The following is a 25,121-nucleotide window of genomic DNA, read 5'->3' on the forward strand; positions in this document are numbered from 1 at the left end:
CAACATTTTAATTTTTTACAAAACAAAGCCACACAAATACCACTTGGCACAGCATGACAAATGTGTCATCACAACAATGCAACACATAAGCCATTTCCAACTCTTGATATGTGACATTTGAGGTAAAACTAAACATAAAGCCTACCATTTCCATCCATTCAATTCATATAAATACAATATCATATTCCGGCCAGTCTGATATTGAATTATTAACACAAACCTAAAAAAAATTTTCAATTAAAAGAAGTTATTTTCAATGGTTCTCTACCATACTGTTTTTGCATGTGTTTGTCTTTGTTATCCATTTTTATCACACATTCTCGAAGGCAAGTTCTCTGACTTCCCGTTGCAGTGTTGGCTTAATTATATCAATCTGTTTTAACAGTGCTGTGTTCTTTTCTACAGCAGAGTTGGTGCATAATGAGAAAGTTGGAGCTCAGAGAGCAGTTTTGTTCTCAATGATTGCAGTGTTAGACGTCCGTTGTCAGACTGTCTGCAGCAGTTTCACTTGTAACCTTTTCTTCGGTCATGTGGCAAGATATCAGAAGTGTGTGGTCTGCAGATGTCTAAAGCATTGAGCTCTGGATCATTGGAAACACGATATCATGCCAGATTATAACAAAATTATCACAGATGCAAAACAGGAGTGATTACTGTGAACAAACTTGACCGTATTTGGTTTCACAGTATTACCAGAGGATAATGGCTACGCTAATTATGTAATACTGCTGTCATCTTTATCATAATCACAAACACGGTCATTAGCCGGCACACTACTACTATCATCGCCATTAGCCTATAGGATTTCTTTTCTTGAAAAAATCTCATTCTTGTGAGATGATTCTTTATATCAATAGTACCATTCAATCATGAGCAACAATCAAAGGGTTGTTTGAAGATATGAGTAAAACAATAAGCCATTCTGCATCTTATGATGTTTTTATGACCTCGGGTGTTAATTGCTTTCTCCTCGAGGGTAGTGTTTCTGAATTTGAAGCAGGTTTCTTTCATCCCTGTGCCACAGTAAATCATCTAATGAGCCACTCCTTTCTTTCCTTGTCTTGTTTGTCAGAATCACTTGTGCATTTTTAAAAGTAACTGACTGTAATTCCCCAGTGGGTCATTCTAACAAGATTATGAGGCCATTTCTGAAGTCGACCTTTTATCTCATTTCATTTTTTTTTTTCAATCTTTCAATTAACCATCTCCCTTCCCCCAATCTGAGAGCATTGTGCAGTATGGTGCATAGCAGAAGTGCATAGGAAATGACGCATCTATGTTAAAACTTCTAAAGCTAGGTAAAAAAAAAAGCAAGAACGCATGCACAGCCTTGTTATCAGAAACATATTGCATACAACCATGCCCACACGGGATCTGCACATACATAACATAGTATTTAATTTATTCAATATTTTTACTTTTATAACACTTTCAGCTTTAAATACATGTAAGAGTACCATTAAGCACATTTTACCATATGTGACCTTAAGTCGCTGGGGTATATTTGTAGCAATAACCAAAAATGCATTGTTTGGGTCAAAATTATAGATTTTTCTTTTATGACAAAAATTATTAGGATAATGAGTAATAATCATGTTCCATGAAGATATTTTGTACATATCCTACTGTAAATATATAAAAACTTATTTTTTGATTAGTAATATGCATTGCTAAGAACTTTAAAGGCAATTTTCTCAATATTTAGATTTTCTCAGTATTTTAAGTCTGCAGATTCCGCCTGCTTACAACTTTGCACCATATATATATATATATATATATATATATATATATATATACATGCATGACATGCACAGTATCTCTTCTGGTGTCAGTAAAGACATTCTTAGCTGAATTCTGCACTAATGGAAACATAATGAGGAACAGAGAAGAAATGTGTTTGCTCACTTGCACGATTTACATTGCACTTGAAGTAATAATAAATGTTTAAACCTCAGTCAGAAGAAATGCTGTCTTCGATACAGCAAATATTATGAGAAAGGAGTTAACCAGAATCACAAGTAGTTGACTGAAACAGCAGCATTATTAAAAGTGATGTTTCTATTGTATAACTTTTAAATACTTTTCTTATAATATACAGAGACAACTATAAGTAAGCCATTTGTAGGTTGATGCCCCTGAAAAGTAAACACTGTCGGTTGGTGGCATCTAAACAATGTTTTTTTGGGTTTGAGTATCTCATCCTGACATAGCAACACTGGCTCAAAAAATGGTATCAGTTTGAGGGTGGGGCTATGTGTTTGTCCAGCCAATGGCAGACAGGGCTCAAGTAGTGAGGTCCAGATCAGGTGTGATAATACCGTCTAGTGGGTCACCCTTAATGTTGAGCTCTGCAGGGGAATATTTGGGAAACCTGTTTGAAACAGTCATTATCATGGTATTTGTTTTGGCAATGCTAGTGCCACAGAAATTACACACCTTTAGTGTCATTATGGTCTTCCTGTGAAGTGGTTTCAACAGGAGAGATCCTCTTTGAGATTTTGAGGTGTCTAGTTTTCAGCTGAGTCACTGAGCATGTGGTTCTCACTCTAATAATCTGAAACTACTTCACTCAAAAAGTATCAAGCTGCGACATCACAGGGATGTGATGTCACATGAACATTTTCTGCGAAATCACATGAACAATATGGTTGTTTTAATATACAAGTATTTCAGCTGATTCTTTACAAGAAAATAAAGTGCAAATCTTATCGTGTGCTGTTAAACTTAATGAATTCAGCTGAAATGGTTATGTGCTCTATTTTGCAGCTCAGCATCAGAGGATCTTGGGTGCAGGCGGGGAGAGTTCAGCCGGAAACACTATGGATCAGTTGAACTGGTGAGGACTGTCATATTTGAACTCTTATGTATTTCCCTTTTTCTAATTTATTTGTCTCCTCCTGTGCACTGCTGTAAAAGGTGTAGCTATGTGTTTCTGTTTGATTCCTTATACTGTATATGTCTGCGGTTCTGTCTGTTTTATCAGATGAGATTTGAATATATTCGTAATTACATTTATCACTTAAATATCATCTCACCCTCACCCAAGATCTCTGGGAGCATATGCACAAGTATAGCATCATTTATATGATTCAGAGAATTTTGTCTGGTCAAACGCACGTGTTTCATTGAGTAGGTGTGGCTGTATTTCTTTCAGTGGTGTCTGTCTCTGCCAGATAGTTGTTGCACGGAGGAAGTGGCTTGATACCACACTAGATGCTACTTCCCATGTGAAACGTGCAGGAGGTTTGTGGGTAGAAAGAAATGTGTGACCTTGTGTCAGATAGAACCGTGTCACAAAACCACATGCGTTATCATGCACGACAGATGGAGCATATAAATGTGTGTATATACAACTGCATGTGTCTGTATGAGAAAAGGAGCAAGAAGGGCATTTGTTACTGCATGAGCCATTGTGATTTGGTATTTAAAGCTGCCGTGTGAGACCCGTAGTGAAAAACAAATTTATTTTTATTACAGTTTATTTTATCAGCCTAGTAATTGTTTTGAAAGTTTAGAACAGTGAAAATTAATTGTATAGAAGTTCAAAGAATTATGTAATCTTGTTCTTTTTTCAGGGGTACTTGATTTTGATTCTGGTACTTGTAAATTGTAGCATTTTGCAGTCTGATATTTCTGAATAATGACCGTTGTTTGTGATTGGATTCTGTTTCTCTACAGTTTCTAACAAGGCATCTTAAATCAATATTTTAAAAAAATTCTCAAAAAGTCTCATTCTTGTCAAATAATAAAATAATTTCTACTCAAATCAGTATTTCATGCCAATTTATTTAGTAAGTAGCCGTGTAATATGTTTCCCATCAGTGTCCTCTTCTCTCTGTTGGGGTTTATTTTGCAGTAATGACCATCTGATTGCTTACCCATCTTTTATATCCATTGTAAATTTAAAACAAGAAATATCTAGTTAAATTCTTTTTTTTAATTAGCATGCAAGCCATATTTATCTTTGTTATGCTGTCTGTCTTTATTTTTCCATATGATTATTTTGTTTTTAATCTGTTTCTTATTGTTTATTTGTTTTTCTTTTTAAACCAGGCTGAGTTTATTATGAAACATTTTTCTACCGTCTCTCTCTTTTTCTCTAAAGATTGGCTTTGTCTAATTGCATTCATTATTCCACAATGTTTATCTCTTTATTATGGATTTCTGTATGTATCTGTCTGACAATGTTTTTCTGAAATTATTATATTATACTATTAATTGATTCTGTTATGGTTTTCATTGCAGTGGTTGCATAATTTTACATTTCCACTTTCATGTGTGTGTTTTGCATTTAATAGTGTAATCATCATTAGGGAAAATTGCAGTATTGACCACATTACATTATTATACAATTACATTGTGCAAACATACACAAGGTAGACAGTCACACAGATTTAACACACACTACATGGTTAGAGGGATACATTTTTTATATATTTTTCATAGGCTGCAACCTGAGAACCAAATGATTAAGAAATGTGTATCCTCTGGATGTAAAATCTCTGCATGGCTGACTAGCTGTATGTTTCAGTCAGTTTTATATAAGTGCATTAGGTCCAGAGATCCTTTTATAAGTGAGTGTATGACCTCTAAGTGCAAAGTGTGTATCTAAGTGCTGAAGAATGTAATATGTGTGCGTGTGTGTGAGAGAGTGGTTTTTGAGTTAAAAGCTTCCCAAGTCCCCCGTCCTCTCATAACTGCATGATGGCTTAATGTCAACGTGATTCTTGTTTAGACACCATTTCTAAAAAGAGGCTATATATCATCTAGAAACTGATTCTATAACCTATAATCATAGAAAACTCAAGCAATACATTAGACCTGATCAAAGAACATCAGCCAATAAAATATCTTTGTTGGAAAGCAAAATGTGCTGCATTTTATGACTTCTCTATTGTTGATCAAATATTCATGTGTGTAGTATAAATGGATGGAATACATCAGCCATGTTGAATTCGGACATGCTACTGATTTGGCATCTAATACTGCTTTTTGCAAACTATGGACTTTAATATCAATGGCTCCTTAATTAATATATTTAATGAAATACCAAGAAAATATAATTCCGACCTAGGCCATAACGATATCTCAAACATTAGAGAAATACTTTTTATTTGGTTAGGTGGTGTTACAAATGTAATGGACCTTTTTATTTATAAGTATTTTAAAATATACTTCCATTAACTCTTAATCATATGACAAATATGCCGAAAATTTCTTTGTTAATGTACGTTATCTCTCACATTCAATTACAAAAGATATTACATGAATTACATTAATGATATAGACTAATTTCAATTCCAAACAGGAACATTTGAAAAAAAAAAACATAAATAAATAAATAAAAATAGCTTGCATCAGTGGATATTATTCATTACTATTTATTGTAAAACAGATGTCAAATATTACATTTGAGCTATTTTACTCTTTTATCATTAAATCTGAAGCATGGGCTCTTCTGTGAATGGTAAAGCCAGTCTTTGTTTGATGTGATCAATTTGACATTTACGAGACTACTGGCAGGCCACCTAAAAATTGCCCCCTTCAGTGTCTATGATGGTTATGACCCTGATTCCAGCAACAAGCTATTTTTCTGTTCATATCAAAAGTGAAAATGCTGGGCAATGCAGAAAAATTGCAGCCAATCAGAAGAGTATGTGAACTAGTTCTCTTAAATAACTCATTATGTCACACTTGCAACATAGCACAGCTGAAGACCATACAAATTAAAGGCACATACCTTATTTTTACCTTATTTATGATTTCAGTTATGCATCAACAAACGGTATGCTTTTTCAAAAAAAAGAAAAAAAATTTTTTAAGAATGTTTCTGTATCTAATGTTTTTAAAGTTACCACAATCAATCTCTCATCTCTTATGTTTATTTCCATGTTTTTGGTTTAGTGAAATTTCACTCTGTGTGGTGCTTTCTGGTGGGACACAGCAGAAATAAAACTAACTGGCTGATAAAATATACTGTCACTAATCACTTATCACTGTCAAGGATTAAGAGGTTCCTTTCATTGCTTTTTGCATCAAACCTGGTCAGGAATCAGTATATAAAGGAGTCTAAGATGGAGTGTTTCAAAGAGAGCAGATGAAAATGCTTTGTCATCATCAAAGCAGCTTCACTGAAGTCTATGACAGGTCTCAGCTGTGCTCAGCTGCAGTGTGTGAAAGCCGATAACATCAATCATTGAAAAAAACACAGCTGACCCACTGTACCCACCAATTCATAGGCTGAAGATGTGTTGGAGAATATTTCTAATACCAACAGGAATCTTGAGGAACAGGAATCTGATATAGAGTGAAACAGAACAATGCTTCATTGTCCCTCTTTCATTTCATCACCTTTTATCCAACCAGACACATTTTTGTATGTGCCGTTGCCTTAAATGTCCTCAGTATTCCTCATACAAATTCTCTGTCTCAGTCTCTCACCATTAAATAGCTTACTTTTGTATGGATTTAAAGAAAAGTTTTCATGAGGATTTTCCGTCATTCTTACAGCTCTTTAAATGAACATTTAGAAGTAAAAAATTTTGTTGGTGTTGTTGTTGTTATATGGCACCTGTTGGAGCAATTGAAAAGGTAAAAAAAATATATATATATATATATATATATGATTCCATTTCTATCGGAAAGAGGAAAAGGATGATTTTGTATTTGTTTTAATCCACTCCATTTATGACAATTCATCAATAAATTCTATGAAAAAGAGTAAACAACTCAATACTTGAAATCTGTTTGCTGTGTATCCCAAAAAAATATCACTAAGATATTGCCAAGATACTAGCAATCTTCTTTATTATATAAAAAAAGTGCTCAGTGCATTTTTCTTTTGGACACAGCAAACTAATTTCAAGTATTGAGTTTTTTTACTCTTTTTCATAGAATCCATTTCAGTCGTGAAACAGGAACTGTGTTACATGTAGTCTCATTTGCTTGGTTATGTCTACAGCCTGCTTGAATTAGATCTGGACTGGAATCATTACACATGAGTTTGAAATAGCTTTGAATCCAGTCTGAAACCAAGGCGCACTCAGACACTGTGTTATGTCACTAAATGGCTGTGTAGCTAACCTGTTCTAAGTAAAAGATCCAGTGAGCAGTGACAAATGTGTGCTCATTTTATTCCAAACATATGAATGTGAATCTGGCAACATTTTATTATTCTGGTTTTTGTAATATGTGCTGCTAAAAGGTTAATCATATTTAAAAATAACATACCACCAACACTAAACCCTAAACCAAAACCTAAACAACACTGTTAACAAAAGCAAGTGTGCAATAAAAACACATTTGCTATACCAAAACATTTAAAGGGTTAGTTCACCCAAGAATAAAAATTCATCCATCTTCTACTCACCCTCGAGGTATCATACACTCTCAGAAATAAAGGTACAAAAGCTGTACTGGGACGGTCAAAAGGTACGTTTATACCTATTAGGTTCTAATATGCACACTTTACGTACTAATATGTACCTTTAAGGTACCAAAAAGAAAACCTTTAGGTACTAACATGTACCTTTTGAAAAGGTACCGTCCCAGTGACAACCTTTGTACCTTTTTTTCCGGGATTGTAGGTGTATGTGACTTTCTTCTTTCAGAATAATCCAGCCGAAGTTATATTAAATATTGTCATTGCTCTTCCAAGCCTTTCAGTGGGTGTAAGTGGGTGTTTGTTGTCAACAGTTCAGAAGACGTGAAATAAAGTGTGCGCATCTGTAATAAAACGTATCTCACACGCCTGGGGGGCGAATAAAGGCCCCCTATAGCAAATCCATGCATTTTTGATTTCAGATGTAATAAACACTTTTTTTTCTCACTTCTGCTGTCTGTTAGGAACTGGGAGATGTGCAGACATGCGTATAATGCTGCAAGATGATACATACACATCTCCCAGTATGCATCTTCTGCCTCTGACGTACTGCTCTTATTATAATTATTTGATTCTAACCAAGTCCAAACGCCTTCAAACCCCATGCCCACACATATGCTGAGCAGAGGGAGGGATGGCTGCAGACTGCGTTGTGTAAAATGAGCATGTTGGGCTCAGTAGAGCATGTTGCCTGCAGCTCTATCATATGAAGCTTCGAGAATGACTCACGCTCACTGTGTCCAATGCTGTGGGTGGGTCACTCAAAAGATGGGACACAATATATTTGTTTACTCACGGGCTGTCTGAAAGTTATCTGTGAGTTCAGACCACTTGTCAAGGACTTTGAGTGTAGTTCTGGTGTGAAATGTCTTGTGTGGGAAAGAACAGCGCACTTATTTAAATAAAGTCCGTATGATTTATTAATTTGTATGTTTGGAGTGTGTGTTAGGGGGAAATCCTTTGATTTGTTAAATATAACTAAACTAAAACCAGATATATAATTTTCCTCCACTCTCCTTTTTGCCACTCATTCTGCAAGAAATTTTTCAATTAGCTTTGGGGGACAAGTTCACATGTACGGTATGTATTGTGCAGATAGTGTTGGCTTTTCAAGCTACAAGCTAATTATATTTATATAAAGTTATATAACTCATGTACAAACAAAAATGCAGTGAAAAAAGGTAACTTTAATAAATTAAAAATAACTAACCAACAATATAATTTACTGTATATCATATATAATAGTTCAATCATAAATAAATGAACAAACTTAATTGGGGTGACAGTGTCAAACATTAAAAGGTAAGTTTATTCTAAATTAATCAAATGCACTCTAATTTACATGACCGTGTCGAAAATATAGTAAATTGGTTAATATAAGTGTGCCTTCGCACTTACAGTTTTATTAAGTTTGTGAACTGAATAAAAATACAAAAAAAAAGTGCTGGTTTGATATCACTGCTACAACCTGTGCCCCTTAAACTTTAAAAATAAAGGTCCACCACTCACCAAAAGGACACATGAAGCAGCTCCTCTGGCATTTGTCCATAGCTGCATGTCAGGTTGTGCAAACAGGGTTTATACTTTCATTTTAATCTGTATGCAATTAAATTAAGTAGCAAAAAAAAGTTTAAGTAGCACAAAACTTGCAGTGATTAATTTCCTGCCCCTTCCAAAAAATGAAAGAGACTTGTGATAATTTTATGGTAATTGCAGTTGCCACTGTTTGATGGTCTCATTGTATAAACCTGTTCTGTGCTTCACACTTCACCCAAAGCTTCATTCCACAGCGTAGACTGATTTAGATTATGGAAATGTTTCCTTTTGCTTTTCTCTCAGACTCAAATGCTTTGCTTTCTCCATTTGTGCCGCTCTCCATATTCTGTCCTCCTCTCATCTGTCTCTCTGCCTCTCTCTCTCTCTCTCTCTTTCACTCACTCTATTGTGTGGGGCATGAGAACACATACAGAAGCTCTCTAAAAAGATCAATGTTACATCCCAGTCACAATAGAATTGATTCTCTTGTGCACTCTTTTTCTTGCTCTCTCTCTCTCTCTCGTGCTTCTCTGATATTGGTGTGTGTGTGTGTGTGTGTGTGTGTGTTTGTCCTGAACTTTTGCTTGAGTTTGGTAGACTGTCCTGTTACTATCCTGCTATCATTAACCTCATGGCATTTATTAAAACACCTTAATAGCACCACAGAATGTCACTGGGCAAAAGAAGAAGAAAAAAGCGATCTTATGAGACACGTAATTGTGTCTCTGTGTGCTCCTGCATTAGTGTAAGTCCATTAGAGGGATCTTGTGTATCGTAGGCATGTGTCATGAGCAAATGTCAAGTTGTCTCAAGGGTTTTGATCTCCCTGCATCCATTTCGGACATGAAGAAATGTATCAACAAAACCTTTTTAATAATTTAACCACCACTGTTTGCAGTCAGTGTACATTCAATGTAAATTAATACAGGCTTTAATTTTACACTGAGCTCAAATACTGCTGATACATTTTAAATATATTTTTTTTAGTGTCAATAAAATATATTAAAATAAGAAGTTTACTGAACAATACTATCTAATACAGATATACAAATGTAAAAATGTATTGAAATATGTTTGAAATAATAAATTGACACTATAAAGTGTTACATATATATTAATAACTACACAATGTCAATGTACACCCCAATACACACCCAATACAAACACCTACACCACCATCCAATAATAATAGAGATGATTAATCAGAAGAACAGAAGCATCATGTTCAGATATTTGAAGAAGTGGATAGTTTGTTTTCTTAGCATACACTTATAGAAAGAGCAACTTCATATAAACAATTTTTTTCCATTCTGGTCTCGATTTATCTCAACTAGGATGTCAAATGGGTGCTTATTAAGTGATTAGTCTGAGTGCAAGAGTTTATCTAAAATCGTCTGCCTGGACTTTTGGCATTCTGAGGCCAAGGCAGGCCATCTGCCACACTCAAATACATACAACGTCAATCTCACACCCTTCCAGCTAGTCTCTCTCTAGCTGCAGTGCAGCTGCAGTCTGTTTTTAGCAGCTTGGTCTGCCAGATACAGAAAAGAGGGAAGAGAAAGAGAGGGAGGCAGACCAACAGGTGGAGAAGAAAGGTGGGAGAAATGTGAGGAGGAAAACAGGGTGACTGAAGAAAAAGGAAATGGGAGAGGTTCTGTGTTCTGTTGCCTAGCAACCAACATTATTCCATCTGGGGGGATGCTGCAGTTTTACTGCAAAGACCAGATTACATCGTGTCAGGTGCAAGTGATTGTCCCACATACACACACAATATCTGCAGATATACACTTTCAGTGAGACTACTTCTCTTACAAATAGGTGTTAAGACAGAAGTGTGTGCATGTGTGTGTGTGTGTGTGTGAGCGAGTGAGCACAGATGAAACGATCAATGCTGCACACATATCAGACACACAGGGATCACTTGCCTGTAATTAGACTCTGATTTAGTGTGCAGCTGCTTCTGCATTCATATTGAAGGGTTTTCATGTAAACAAAGTCATCTGTGTGTGTCTGTGTTGAGAGTGTCTCCGCTATATGCTGCCTTTTCTCTGTCTTTCTTGTGTCTTTCTACGAGCATCTCTTCAGCAGTCTCAGACCTGAGCAAGGTGAATTACTAAGGTTTGCGGTAGTCAGTTTACTGGTACTTGTGCCATAATTTAATGCCCAATGTATGTCTTAATACATTTTGCGCCCATGTTATTAGTATATTACACACACCTGATTATCTGATGTACATAAATTTGCACTGCTCTGGGTAGATTGCTCTGGTCATTATAAAAATGATCTGACTGTGTCCGTATTCTTTAATTCATGCATTGTCAGTAGAGCAACCACAGAACTTTCCACTCCCATCAATGTTTTATAGGATTGTACTTTCACACTAATTTGCCCTGTTTAGTATATCTGCTCCATATATGAATACAAGGAAATTTTCAGGAAATCTAAACATTAATATATATAAAAATTATAGGTTTGGTGTTGCTATGTTTTTACTTTTGTTTTAAAGATGTCTAAACAAGGCTGTACATGTTCCAAAACCATGTTTCATGTGCTTCACATGTGTTTTACATATTTCATATGTCATTTTAACACGTGACAGCACATGTGAAGTCCATGTGGTTATTCTGTAAGGGTAGATGTAACAGATGTAAAAGTCTTTACTGTCATTTTTGATCAATGTAATGTATCCTTGCTGAATAAAATAATAAAAAACAAAGCAAAACCTTGCTGACCCCAAACGTATGAATGGAAAGCATATTAGAATGATATTCTGCATTGAAACAAAAAGAAAAATTGTCACAATTTCTCACTCAAATCTTTATGCTGATAATATAATTAGCAATAATAATTTAGAGAAATGCATTATACTAGTCTTTTGGACCCTGCTGTATAGCTGTACTCCTTAATCTCTTCCCTTTTAACATCATGACATATCTGTCTTTCTCCTCAGCTCATCTCTAGTGATGCAGACGGGGCCATACAGAGAGCTGGGAGATTCAGAGTGGAGAATGGATCAATAGAAGAGGTAAGATATGATGAAATATTGTACAGTGTGAAATGTGTGTGCGCAGACTGACCACAGTATGTGATGAATTGTAAAAGATCCAAAAGTATTACAAAACTATTCTGAAAATTGCCAGGCTAAAGGTTAAATAGCTCTACTAGTGTTGAAAAGAGAGTGAACAAGGGTTTGAACTCATCTGCTCGATGGCTGCGGGTTCAAGTCAGTGCAGCACTGCAGGCACGGGGGCGCTACAATGTATGTAAATACATGCATAAGATGTGAAGGTGCACAGGAAGAGGAGCACAGATTAAAAGAAGTGGGAGGAAGGATGAAGAAAAGAGAAAGAGAACAGATGTATTCATCTGGCAGTGGGCAACAAATCAAAACTGCCACCTTTTCTGTTTTGTGAGCGTGTCTGTAGGTGTTTCAATGAAACATACAAGCATCAGCAAAAACAACAATCGAAGCCAAGTGATTCAATCAGTCCCCAATGTTCTTGCTCTCCTATTCTCCCTCTTCTCTCTCTCTCTCTCTCTCTCTCTCTCTCTCTCTCTTTCCCTCCATCCACTTGTCCTTTTCTTTTCAAGCACCAGACTGTAGCTATGCCAACCCCCAATGCTGTATCCCACCAAAACAGACCTCTGATTGGTTGTTAATGATTTAGGCTGGACTGTCACCAATAGTGATGGGTTCCTAGGGTTCCTCTGAGTAAATAGGGAGGCTGTTGTTTAGTTATTTATAATTTGTCAGTGTGAAAATATTGTTTGGATTTTTTTCTGGAACATGATAGGATTGATTATGAGATGAGCAGAGGTGTGCCAGACATGTTTGTGTTTGTATGTATGTGTGCGGCCCTACAACAAAGCAATAAAAAAGTGAGAGAGTTCCCCTCTCGAGCCAGTGTTGCTTTGCAGCTGAAATCTTACATTTAATCTATTTTTTTGTATTTGGGACAGAAATTTTCTACATTGTCGTTTAGGGTAACTATTTGTCCTCTTTTTTTTCCCGGACATTGTCTGGCCATAATTTCTAAATTGCCTAAATGTCTGCATTTAATCTTTGTTTTCCTATCGTCTTTATAGTTGCTGAAGGTAATGATTGAAAAGTAGTTTGACCAATAGCGTGCAAGGCATTGTACATAATTGGCCAATCATGGTGTGCGAGAGAGTGGGATCTACAGAAAACGGTCAAGCATTGCAAATGCAATAGGAAAAAAAAGCCAAAACCCACACAATTTAGGCAACTTAGAAATCATGGCCAGAACATTTCCAGGAAAAAGAGGATGTACTATGGTCACCCTATTGTTGCAAATTCTGTTGACTTTTCTGTTGATATTCTGTTGATATTATGTGGCTGGTTAACATAGAGGTTTTCTTGAATTTACAAGAATTATTTGTAATAGTCCTGTGCATGCAGGCACAAAAAAACTGTTTAAAAATATTTATCAGTAATGTTTTACATCATATACCATATGTCAAAATTTGATTGTAAAGTAACATTACAAATGTATCATTTACAGCTTTGTGCAAACTGCCTTGTTTAAAGAAAAAAAAAAATATTTGTGAATAAACAGAAATTTTAAAGAAAATGTATTTTATATAGTAAATATACATTTATATTTATATTAAATATAAATATTTCTAACAAAAATTCACAGCTAAAAATAAATATTGATCACTCTTTTTTGTTGGGGCTAATGGAAATGTTGCAAGACGCGGGAAAAAAATGCATAATTCTGATTGGTTAAATTGTTGGTGGGACTTTTCTGTAGACCTCTGACCATACGCCTGGAACATGGAGGAGAACTGACGTCCATCTGGAGAACCCAGAGTATCACACCAGATGGTACTTCAAGTACTTCCTGGGAAAAGGTGGGATTCCACTGCCAAGTATAGAGTATGCACACATACACAGACACACACACACACACACACACACAGATTTGCAAATTCTCTTGCATACACATACTGTACATGCACACGTACCCATGTTGGGATTTGATCTCTTTTTACTCAACAAAGCATTATAATGGGGCATAACACTATTTTGAGAAATCCCATTCAATTATATTTTGGCTAGCATATTTTTATTTATATATGGGATAGAAAAATGTGAATTAAATTGGCAGGGAATAATTGAACACAGTTTGAGTAGGGTTGGGATTTGAGTTCCTATTCAAAACCAGTTCCATTTAAAAATATCAACTTAAATATTATAATTTTTGTATGTATTAAGCAGACACTTCTATCAAAAGCAACTTACATTGTATTCAGGCTATAATTGTTTTTTTTACCAGAATGTGTGTTCCTTGGGAATCAAACCCACAACCTTTTGCACTGCTAACACAATGCTCTACCACTGAGCCACAGGAACATTTGAAACGGAACTTTTTTTCCAATGTTTGCATTCTTATGCTGAAGAAAATGAAGCACTTAAAACTAGTGTTTTAGTATAAAAAGAGTATAAAATGCTTTGACACTACTTAACATTCTGCTATATGCTTCATCATTCTCTTTTTCTTTTAACTGGCTTTCTTTCTCTCCCTTCCTCACATAAAAAACAAATACTGGTCAAATTCTCAAGGCAGATGCTGCATTATGTCTTTTTAATTGATTTAAATCATTCCAAATACCTTTTATTCTATGAGAGAGAGATTGAATGAGAGAGAAGGAGAGAGACTGAATACACAGTAGAGGAAGGGTGCAGATGCTGAGACAGACCAGATCTTGTCTTCTAATTGGATTTCAGCCTCTTTTCATTTGTCTTCTGTCTTTTAAACAGGCATGTCTCGGTCCAAAATATTCTCCTCAAACAGCAGGCTTCCATCCCTGCCTTCCTCTTCCCCTCTTTATTCTGATGCGCCAGGAATAGATCTAAATAAACAGGCATCTTCATAGTCACGTCTCTAAGGACAGTTCACATGGTCACAGCACTTTGGTGTGGCATCTATCAGTATCATTGTGCAAGCAGCACATCAAGAAGGCACAAGTTACCTTATATAGAAAAGAAAATAGCCCAGAAGAAAAAAAAAAATCACTAATTTTCTTGATGCACTGAATAAATTCCATCTGATTCATATACATCGGTCCTGAAATATGTTAATCGTTGTACATTTTTGTTGGTCAGTAATCTTTTAAATTACTTCAAATCTTTATAAACATAAAATACATGTATAAATCATTACATGTGAATCAATAGCAACATCTTAGGGTGCGTCCCTTCATGTATTCAGTTCACTGGGAAGACACTTTCTGTTCCATCTGCAAATAATAAAACTTTTATTTAATATGCATAAGATGAGCAATTGAGAACTGATGTTCAATTCTACTGTCAATAACACAGCTATTGATCAACAAGGAAAGCATCATAACAATTGTGTGTGTGTGTCAACACTACCATTCAAAAGCTTGGGGTCATTCAGTTTTTATGTTTTTTTTTTTTGTTAAGAAATGATTCCTTGATTTCAGCAAGGACACACTGTATTGATGCAAAGTGGAAATAAAAACATTTAGAATGTTACAAAAGATTTCTGTTTTAAATAAATGCTGTTTTGTTGGAGTTTCTATTTATCAAAGAAACCTTAAAAACAGTTTCCACCAAAATATTTAGCATGACAACTGTTTTCAAAATTGCTAATAATAATGCATGTTTCTTGAGCCTCAAATCAGCATTTAGAATGATTTCTGAAGCATCATGTGACACTGAAGAAATAGAATTCAGCTTTGCCATCACATGAATAAATCACATTATATATTACAATAGAAGACATTTCTTTTCAAATGTGACTGTATTTTTGATCCAACAAAGATCTGTGAAAGTATTTAACATTGAGATTAAGTACATCCACCAAAAAGCAATGTGCATTGCGTAGCTAATTTCAATGAAAAATGCAGAGGCATTGCAGGGATTTGCAGTGACTTTCCCTTTATTCTGTAGTTCATCAAAACTATGTGGGGACGGATGCTGAGAAGAACCCCTTCTTCCTGTCTGTGGTTCTGTCAGACCAGAACAACCAGAGGATCCCACAGTATCGAGCCATCCTCTGGCGCAAGACGGTGAGTCAGCCACTGACAGGTAACAGCATGTGTGTGCGTCACTTTGGCTCTGTGCAGTGACTCACAAAACAGATTGACCTCTTCATGAAGTGACTCTACATTGTTTGGCTCTGTTGTCTCAAAGGTGGTATGTGAAGACTAAATGCCTAAAAAAAACATGAATAGCACATGGTATTTAATGTCACTTTCCAATGATCAACAAGGTCTCGTTTATAAAACCCTGTTTCGTAGCTTCCAGCAATACTGGCTTGTTATGCCGTGTCATATTTCACTTCATGTTGTATTAATTTGTGAAATGTGGCCTTCTCCTTCAGGGTACTCTAAAAATCAGCCTTCCATACAGTCCAACAAAAACACTATCAGTCAAATCTATATTAAGGTAGGTCTGTTTGTAATGCATTTTTCTTGCCTGTAAACAAATGCACATGAAAAGATTTAATTTGAGATTTGCAAATTCATTCATTCGAGCTTTCACCTTCCAGTGCCATGAATGTGGACCGTTTTGAAAAGGGCCCGAGGGAGATCCTTAACCCAGAGATTCAGAAGGTGCCCACCCACACCTGTCAATCAACATCACGTCACCTGCTCTGTTAATTACTGTCTGTTTCTGCTCTGGTTCGTTGTTCTGCTTCATAATCACTCTAGGATTCGAATGCAGGCACAATCTGAGCTGCTGTTGCACCAGAGAGCCTTGCTTTTGTGGAAATGTGTGCCGCTAATCAAAGGCGATTGTCAGAGGCATTCAGATATTTGAATACATGAATACGCTCTCTGTAATGTTTGTGTAACCCACACTATTAGTGCTCCTAACTGGTGTTTAGAAATGTAACTTCGATGGAAACTGAATGTTTTATTGTACAGAGATATAGTTGATGTTTTGAACCGTTTTCTAATTGTTGGCAGGAGTTACTGGTGCTGGAGGAGCAAGAGGTGTGTACTGTCAGATGTGTGGATGTGGTTGATTTGTGTATGAAATGAAAACAAATGACCTTCTTAATTATTTCTATATCCATTTTTGAATGAATTAACTCTGAATGCTCATCACATATGTTTTTATATTGTTACAGGGTAGTGTAAATTTTAAATTTGGTGTTCTTTATGCCAAAGATGGACAGCTGACAGATGATGAAATGTTCAGCAATGGTGAGCACAGAACCACTCATAACATGCTCATAATACTAAATATTTCTCTCCCTTTCTGCTGACTGTTGAATACTAATTAGTAACCGCCAAACAGACATAGATTCTGATAGACATCAGAAATATACCATATTTATTCTTTATTATAATTCACATTAACTGTAGAATGTGACCAGCACATGGTAGCTCCCTTGATGTCACTTAAATGTATTAATGCGCTATGTTCAAGGTTTATGTTTTTTTTGTTTTTTCAGAATCGGGAAGTGAGACTTTTGATAAATTTCTGAATCTCCTTGGTGACGCGATCTGTCTGCAGGGCTGGGCAGGTTATCGCGGAGGACTGGATACTAAGAGTAGGACAAATACACATAAAAAAAATGAATCAAGTGAATTTTGCACATTCATGTTTTTTTCTCTTTCTCTCTCTGTGTTTAGATGACACTACAGGAATAAATTCCATCTACACAGTCTATCAGGGTCATGAGCTCATGTTCCATGTTTCAACCATGTTACCTTATTCTAAAGAGAACAAGCAACAGGTAACTTGTTGCTTAACATAAGCTACATAACACACAACTTGGTACTGTAATGTTTGTTTTTTACACTACCACCGTTTCTGAAAGAAGTCACCAAGGATGCATTTATTTGATCAAGAATACATTAAAATATTAATATTGTGAAATATTTGTAGAGTTTAAAATACCTTTTTTTAATATTTTTTATTTATTTAACATGTCCTTGCTGAATAAAAACATTAATTTTTATTTTTATTTTTTTAATCTTACTAACCCAAAACTTTAGAACAATCTAGCGGATTTATACATCAGTCAGTCCTGGATATATATACTGTATATCAGCCAATAATGAATATTACATTTTACATCCTTATTATTTTAAAATTTAGATTACCTTTGCCATAATTTAAAGCTCTCTTAGAGTTAACCTTCGAACACATCAATAATTTAATAACAGTGTTAGATGTAATTTTAACTCTGTACATTATCATTTTGTGCTGCCTAAATTCCCAAATGACTAATTTGACACTTTTTAATAGACGAAATGGTACAGAATTTTAATATCTGTCATACAGCCATTATCAACCATAGTATGACAATATATATCAGATTTTCATATCAATATTCTCAGTCCATTTCTGATATGATCACTGTCCATTATCCAAATGGGTTTTTCTAAAATCCAGTAACCACCAAAAACAGCACATCAATGTAAAACTACAAATAGAATGAGAGAAAGACAAATAGAGAACAGAGGACAGAGACAGAGAGGTAGGGAAGAATCAAAGGGAAATCTGAATGATGGTGAGATCGAGAAAAGGGAGCTGCATGTGTTTGTTGAGGCACAAAGGAGGCAGTCTGCAGCTCAGTAGGTGGTGAGGGGAAAACAGGCTATATTTAACATCCAAAAGCACTGGACATCACAGCGGTCAGTCTCTCCCTCTCCTTTCTCCGTTCCCATTCCCCCTTCCCCCCTCAGATCCATATCCTGATTACATCAAGCATCAATCACTTCAGTCTCTCTCACTTCATATCCATCTCTTCTCTTTATTATATCACACAGTAATCCTTCTTTTTCTCTCCTTCTGTTTCTCACTTTTCTATCAGATCATATGTCTGATTGAGTACAAGTAGCGCTCTTGTGCGCTGGATTGCTTGTGGAAGCATTCACAATAGCAGGATTTTCAAAGTATTTCTGTCGGTTCAAGGTCTCGGCAGTCTACAGCCGAGAGCCTCTTCAGCCCTTCATGTCAATAGCTACCTTTACCATTGCTGAACCGCTCATGAAATGAGCAGGAGAGCTGATGCGCTCTAAAAGTCGATTGCTGACCCATTAAAGCATGCAGGCAAAACAAACTGTCAGAAGACTCAGAAATCAAGTAGAGTTCACGTGGAAGGGGGAGTCTTTCCTTGAAAAAAAAATGTTCTTTAAAGTTGACCAAAAAATTCACTCATCACTTTCTCACCCTCATGTCATTCCAGGCCCGAATGAGTTTCTTTCTTCCGTGGAACACAAAAGAAGTATTTAAGAACCTTTACAGCTATTTTCAGTTCAAGTGAATTCACACTGAAGCTCCAAACAGAAAAAAAAAACCATGTCATACAAGCGTCATCAAAGTGAATGGTGCTATGCAATTATATTGGTCTGATGATATTTTCTTCTTCTCTCCGGCCAAATAATTGTTTTTAGGAAATGTTATTCACAATTTTGGAAATTTTATACAAAAAATTCTACTGTGGCATGAACACCATACAGGTTTGGAAGGGCTTTAGGGCGAGCAATTTTTGGGGGGGATGGGGGGAGGTTAACAGGCTGATCCTAGAAGGCTCAACCCTGCTTGTCAGATGCTAGAAAGATGTGGGATTCAGTCATGAAAGCCTGTTTTATTGTTCAAGTGTTACACAGTATGTCACTGGAAGGATGCTCTTGTGTAAGGAAGAGAGGAAGTGGCAGAGAATCATAATAGAGCTCTTAGTAGAAATGAATCTGTCACTGCAATAAGTAAATATTCATTCCTGTCACACCCCATGGTCACACCCATGTATCTGTGTCTGGATGCATCTGTGTGTGTGTGTGAGAGAGAGAGAGAAAGAATGAGAGAGATACTGGTGGAGAGGGGCAGGTGAAAAGCAGCCATGTAGTAATTGAGCTTTAAGGGGGTGTTTTATGTGTATGTGTGCTCTTGAGATAAATGCTCCTTTCTGGCCATAATGGCCAAGACTCATTAACAAGCTCAATTATGCTTTCTGGCTAACAGGCTTGAGGTGTCAGAGGTCATATAGCAGCTTTTGAATGTCCACACATGCGCACAGGCCAAACGCACCAACAAACCCACACACATAGGCATGTGCTCTTTTCAAAATGAAACTTTTATCCTTCATTTGTTCATACTGGAGAGAAATAAAATGGTTATATACTTTCAGGAAACAAAAGCAGCCTTTTGAAATATGCTCATGAATGCATGATTATAGTTTTCATTATTGTACTCTGTGCAGGTAGAGAGGAAGAGACACATTGGGAACGACATCGTGACCATTGTGTTTCAGGAGGGAGATGACGCCTCGCCGTCCTTCAAACCCTCGATGATTCGCTCCCATTTCACACGTATCCTTCATCCTCAAGCTGACTGGAAATGATGCAATGAGTCACCCAATGACAGTGATTAGGCTATTTATGGCTGATGTTTTTTTCTTTACAAGACAAAAGTTTAAAAATAGATATAAATTCATTTAGATTTTTGTGTAAATTAGCTTTGCACGTCAGGCAATTCAATGATTTCCTTTACGTACCCCACAGATATTTTTGCCTTAGTTCGATATAATAGCCAGAATGATAGTTACAGGTAAAAACTTTTATTTGAAAATTAAAAGTATGTTAAATGTTGTTTTAAAAATATATTAAATATTAATTTATTGTATATACACTACTGGTCAAAATGTGGGTTAAGTTAGATTTTTCAAAGATTTTATTAAATTACTTTTATTCAACAGGGATGCATTGAATTGATCAAAAATGAATGTAAAGACATTTAGAGTGTTACTGAATGGTAGTGTATATTATTTGTATCTTAATCATTTTCTTATGTTGCAGGTTGAAGATTTTCTCAGAGGAGAGTGTGCCGCTGTTTGGCCCTCCCCTCCCTTCCCCACCAGTGTTCACAGACCACCAGGAGTTCAGGGACTTTTTACTAGTTAAATGTTAGTAAATTCACCTTTTTTCATAATGTTTGTTTTCATAATCTTTCACCAAAATGTAACATCATTTTTCTGCTGATGTAACCAAGCCTGTCAGCTGTGAACACCAGCCATATCACATACTATTAATAATATTCAAGGCATTAAATCTAACTCTACTAATGTTCCATCTCACAGTGAATTTTTTATCCCAGTCAAAAATAGATTATATTACATCATTTTAAATGTGCATTCATGTTGTCTGCAGCACACAGATCTCCTGTTAGAATGTACACCTGTGCTTTTCTCTTGCCAGCTTTAATGATTTGTTTTGGCTCATGAACTCCAAAAGCAGATGCTTTCATTAGACAGACCTTGTAAAATGTGTCATGTTGTTGTGTCATGTCAGGGTAATTCTGTTACATAATACCTTTATCCCTCTGTCTCCTATAGTAATAAATGGAGAAAAAGCCACTCTTGAGACCCCCACTTTTGCTCAGAAACGTCAGCGTACACTGGACATGCTGATTAGATCCCTGTACCAGGATCTCATGCCTGACATGCCCAAGGTATGGACACTGTTTCTTAGTCGGGGCCAGGGCCCACTAGAGGGCCTCAGCAAACTTCCAAGAGGACCTCAAGATGGTTTAAAATTAGGGCTGTCAAATGATTAAAATTTTTAATCAAATTAATCTGAATTTTCAGTGGATTAATCATGATTAATCACTATTTGCAATTACACCTGAATCCTAACCATTTTTTTTTCTGAAATGCGTACCAAAAGATGCAGGACACAGATACATAATTTTCATGTATTGATTCATCAATATGTGGTTCTTTTTTTTTCTCATTTTCAAAAGTTTAACATTTACTTAATCAAATTTACCTGAGCACTATATCAAACCATGCCATTTAACTACAGATACTGTAAGAGTTTTAGGTGAACCAGTGGTTAAATATAGCCACATATCTATGAAATTATGCATAGAGAAACTCGAAAGAATGAACTCAGAAACACAAACATGCGCCCTCTGCACTCTGGGCACTCTTGTTTTTGGGAGGTGTTCATTTGCTCTGCCACAATACTTTAGGATCGATATTTTCACGTTCTGAAGGCTTCAAGTGCCAGTAAAACCAAGTAAAAATGCAAATGCTTTTTCAAACAGCTGTAATTTTCGCTGCATTGCATGTAGGCGTTCTGCGCATGAGCAGTGTGAAACACAGGACGCTACAACAGGAAGAAGCTCCAGCGTATCAACTACCAAAGTCATCTCTGTTTATCGAGCTTGGCATGAATGTATTTGAGAGTAACTGGGGTAAAACCTTAAGCTTCTTCTGTGTTTCCGCTGTTTTTTACTATCTTGAGAATTCAGAGATCGACGACACTTTCCTGACCTAAATAATTTGTCACACTGCGCATCGGTGAAATGCGTTAAAAAATTTGACGTAATTAACGACAAACAACTAATTAACGTCGTTCACGCGCTATTTTTGACAGCCCTATTTAAAATAAAACCTTTTAATTCCATGAAAAAAATAATAATAAAGTCAATATGATTGCTCATTTTTCTAGTTATGCTAAGTTTTAAAATATTTTTTGGTAACAACTTGTAAACGATATATAAACAAAACAAAAAAATCCCTATCCACTAAATTACAAAGAAGAGCCATGGGGCCTTGGAGTTAAATAGATTGAGAAACACTGATTTAGCACAATATTTTTTCATAAATTTCACTACATATATCCTCAAACTTTTACCTCAATTTTCAGTTTCTTCACACGTTTCTCTTTTAGCCCTTTAATTCTGTTGCAGTCCCCTATTAGCTTGCACTAGAGATGGACATTGTCTTTTTATTGATGTCTATGAATGTTTCTATTGAACAGATCTTCTGTTCTTCATTTAATAGGGTTGGGAATCAAGAACCGGTTCTGTTTATTTTAATGAAAGAGCAAGACTTTTGCTGAATAATTCAAAGACTAAACTGACAGTAAACCTTTCTGTTGTTTTTGCTCTCATTTGCAACAACAAGTAAACAGTTCAACCAGTGAGGTTTTTTATTTTTTTAACAAATTAATCTTAGACCTTGAGTCAGGTCTTTATCAAAAAGATGAAGTATTGTATAGCACAAATCTTTTTTAAAAAGGGGAAAGGTGCTGCTGAAAGAGCTATTAACAGAATTCAAGTAGAATCAGAATTTAAACATTATTTCATTCCTTTCTCTATCTACGATGGCTGGAAATGTAACGTGGTGTAAGAACTTGTAAGTTTCTGCTCTGCTCTGCTCTGCTCTACTCTGTCTTTCTGGCTGTTTCTGGGTCAGTTCTCAGACCCATCTTTATCTGTACCGCTCCTGTAGGTTCCCTTCTCTCCGCAGAACATGCTGAACCGACGCTCATTCAGCGACGTACTGCCAGAGTCGCCCAAATCCGCCCGTAAAAAAGAGGAGGCACGTCAGGCTGAGTTTGTTCGAGTGGGACAGGTAGGATCTACAGTTGTCTAAAAGTTAATGTCACAATATGAGTAATGTTATTTATAACTATGATATTGTGTCCAGGCCTTGAAGCTGAAAACTATCGTTCGAGGGGATGCGCCCACCAGTCTAGTCACCACTGGCCTTTGCAGGAAAGAGGTGAGAGGGCAAGAGGAAAGTGAGACAGAGGCTGTTCTTTTGCTTGTGGTCCATCTCTAACTGTTTGTTCCTATGTTCACGGCAGCCATGGGAGTCACAGTCGTTCTGCAGTAGCTTCCCGTATGATATAGTCTGTGGAGATTCATGGGGACAGTCATTACTGGTCGCCACAGATTCAGCAGGGGTCATGCTACTGGAGGGTGAGAATGCTTTTTCATGAGAAACAACACAATTGGTCAGCTGTTTTCTTAAAAATGACATGCAAAATGTGAAACACAAAAATAAATTTTGATGCCGCTTTTTTCCATACAATATAAGGGAACAGCAAACAGGGACTGTCAAACTAATAAATGACAAAAAGCACAAAAATACTAGTGCCAACTATTTGTGCACCAGATTTCAACGTGAACATCCTGCTTAACATTTTTTTGTGGTCTATGGAAGAAAGAATAATCATACAGGGTTGGAACGTGAGCATGAGCAAAAATAAATAAATAAATAATGTTTTTGACAGAAGTCTCTTACGCTCACCCAGGCTGCATTTTTTTGATCAGAAATACAATGGAATATTTTGAAAAAAACAGGAATATTATGAAATATTTTTACAATTTAAAAGAACAGTTCTCTATTTTAACGGTTTAAAATGTAATGTATTCCTTTGATGGGAAAGCTGAATAGTCTTCATTGTCACAATCCTTCAGAAATCTCTCTAATATGCTGTTTTGCTGCTCAATTAATATTTCATTTAAATATCCTTGTTGAAATCTGTTGTTTGTCAGTGTTGATAGCCTGATGACATCACGCCGATATATAGCGGGCATTTCGAGTTTGAAAATTCCTTTTCTCTCTCTCCCACTTTGCTTCCTCTTAATAATTACTATCTTATCAAAAAAAAATAAAAAAGGATAGAACCAAAACAGTTGTGCTGATTTTGTTATTTTTTTATTTTTTTTTAATAGCCTTAATAATCATGAGTAATCCTTTTTTTTGTTTTCAGGATTCTTCAAAATAACATTTATAATATAATTTATAATAGAAAAATTATTGTGTAACATTATAGATCACTTTAATTGCACTGTTGATTTGGGCTGGCAAGACCACGACTGAGGTGCCCTTGAGCAAGGCACTGAACCCCCAACTGCTCCCCGGGCGCCGCAGCATAAATGGCTGCCCACTGCTCCGGGTGCACGCGCACACACACACTTTGGATGGGTTAAATGCAGAGCACAAATTCTGACACATAGCACTTTTTTGAAACAAAAAAACTGAAATCTGACCACCTCTGTCTTTTCTTTTAGCATCAGATCCACTCTTCCCCAATGCAGGTATGTAATGCAAAACCACAACACTACAGTAGAAATAAATGCTTATAAATAATATTACAAAACATTTCTAAATGTATCCAGTAGTGATAGATAGCAAATGTGTCTGTTAATCGAAGCAAGCGAATCTCAGTGGGGGATTGAGTTACCATACAAACCACAAACTATTCTTGCTTTGCATGCTGGTCTAGATACACCAACTCTGCCTCCGGTGCAGGTATTTGACAAAACCTTGACTGTAAAACAAATGCACGTCCTTGAACCTCAGGATCTCCTCATTGCAAGAGCAGATAAGGGTAAGATATGTGTTTGTTTTTATATTTAAATGAACATATGATTATGGCACTGTTCTGATGTGGGTTG

The 25,121-nt window shown here is 36.1% G+C and overlaps 1 protein-coding gene across 5 annotated transcripts in view; it reads left to right on the plus strand.

Moving 5' to 3' along the window:
- The window catches only part of LOC128006182 (GTPase-activating Rap/Ran-GAP domain-like protein 3), a 54,171-nt gene that overhangs the window by 15,812 nt on the left and 13,238 nt on the right, over positions 1 to 25,121 (plus strand). For 4 of the 5 annotated variants that reach the window (XM_052592720.1, XM_052592721.1, XM_052592724.1 and 1 more), the window contains exons 2-20: positions 2,767 to 2,836; positions 11,868 to 11,942; positions 13,693 to 13,792; positions 15,858 to 15,976; positions 16,291 to 16,355; positions 16,459 to 16,522; positions 16,880 to 16,906; positions 17,044 to 17,119; positions 17,371 to 17,469; positions 17,552 to 17,655; positions 20,128 to 20,236; positions 20,429 to 20,474; positions 20,723 to 20,829; positions 21,259 to 21,374; positions 23,164 to 23,286; positions 23,362 to 23,436; positions 23,522 to 23,636; positions 24,735 to 24,761; positions 24,950 to 25,054. In XM_052592720.1, the coding sequence (XP_052448680.1) occupies positions 2,767 to 2,836; positions 11,868 to 11,942; positions 13,693 to 13,792; positions 15,858 to 15,976; positions 16,291 to 16,355; positions 16,459 to 16,522; positions 16,880 to 16,906; positions 17,044 to 17,119; positions 17,371 to 17,469; positions 17,552 to 17,655; positions 20,128 to 20,236; positions 20,429 to 20,474; positions 20,723 to 20,829; positions 21,259 to 21,374; positions 23,164 to 23,286; positions 23,362 to 23,436; positions 23,522 to 23,636; positions 24,735 to 24,761; positions 24,950 to 25,054 (1,622 nt within the window). The remainder of the gene's footprint in view (positions 1 to 2,766; positions 2,837 to 11,867; positions 11,943 to 13,692; positions 13,793 to 15,857; positions 15,977 to 16,290; positions 16,356 to 16,458; positions 16,523 to 16,879; positions 16,907 to 17,043; positions 17,120 to 17,370; positions 17,470 to 17,551; positions 17,656 to 20,127; positions 20,237 to 20,428; positions 20,475 to 20,722; positions 20,830 to 21,258; positions 21,375 to 23,163; positions 23,287 to 23,361; positions 23,437 to 23,521; positions 23,637 to 24,734; positions 24,762 to 24,949; positions 25,055 to 25,121) is intronic. The other variant, XM_052592722.1, reaches the window with a different exon arrangement.

Source organism: Carassius gibelio, chromosome A5, assembly GCF_023724105.1.
Source record: "Carassius gibelio isolate Cgi1373 ecotype wild population from Czech Republic chromosome A5, carGib1.2-hapl.c, whole genome shotgun sequence".
NCBI classification, from domain to species: domain Eukaryota; kingdom Metazoa; phylum Chordata; class Actinopteri; order Cypriniformes; family Cyprinidae; genus Carassius; species Carassius gibelio.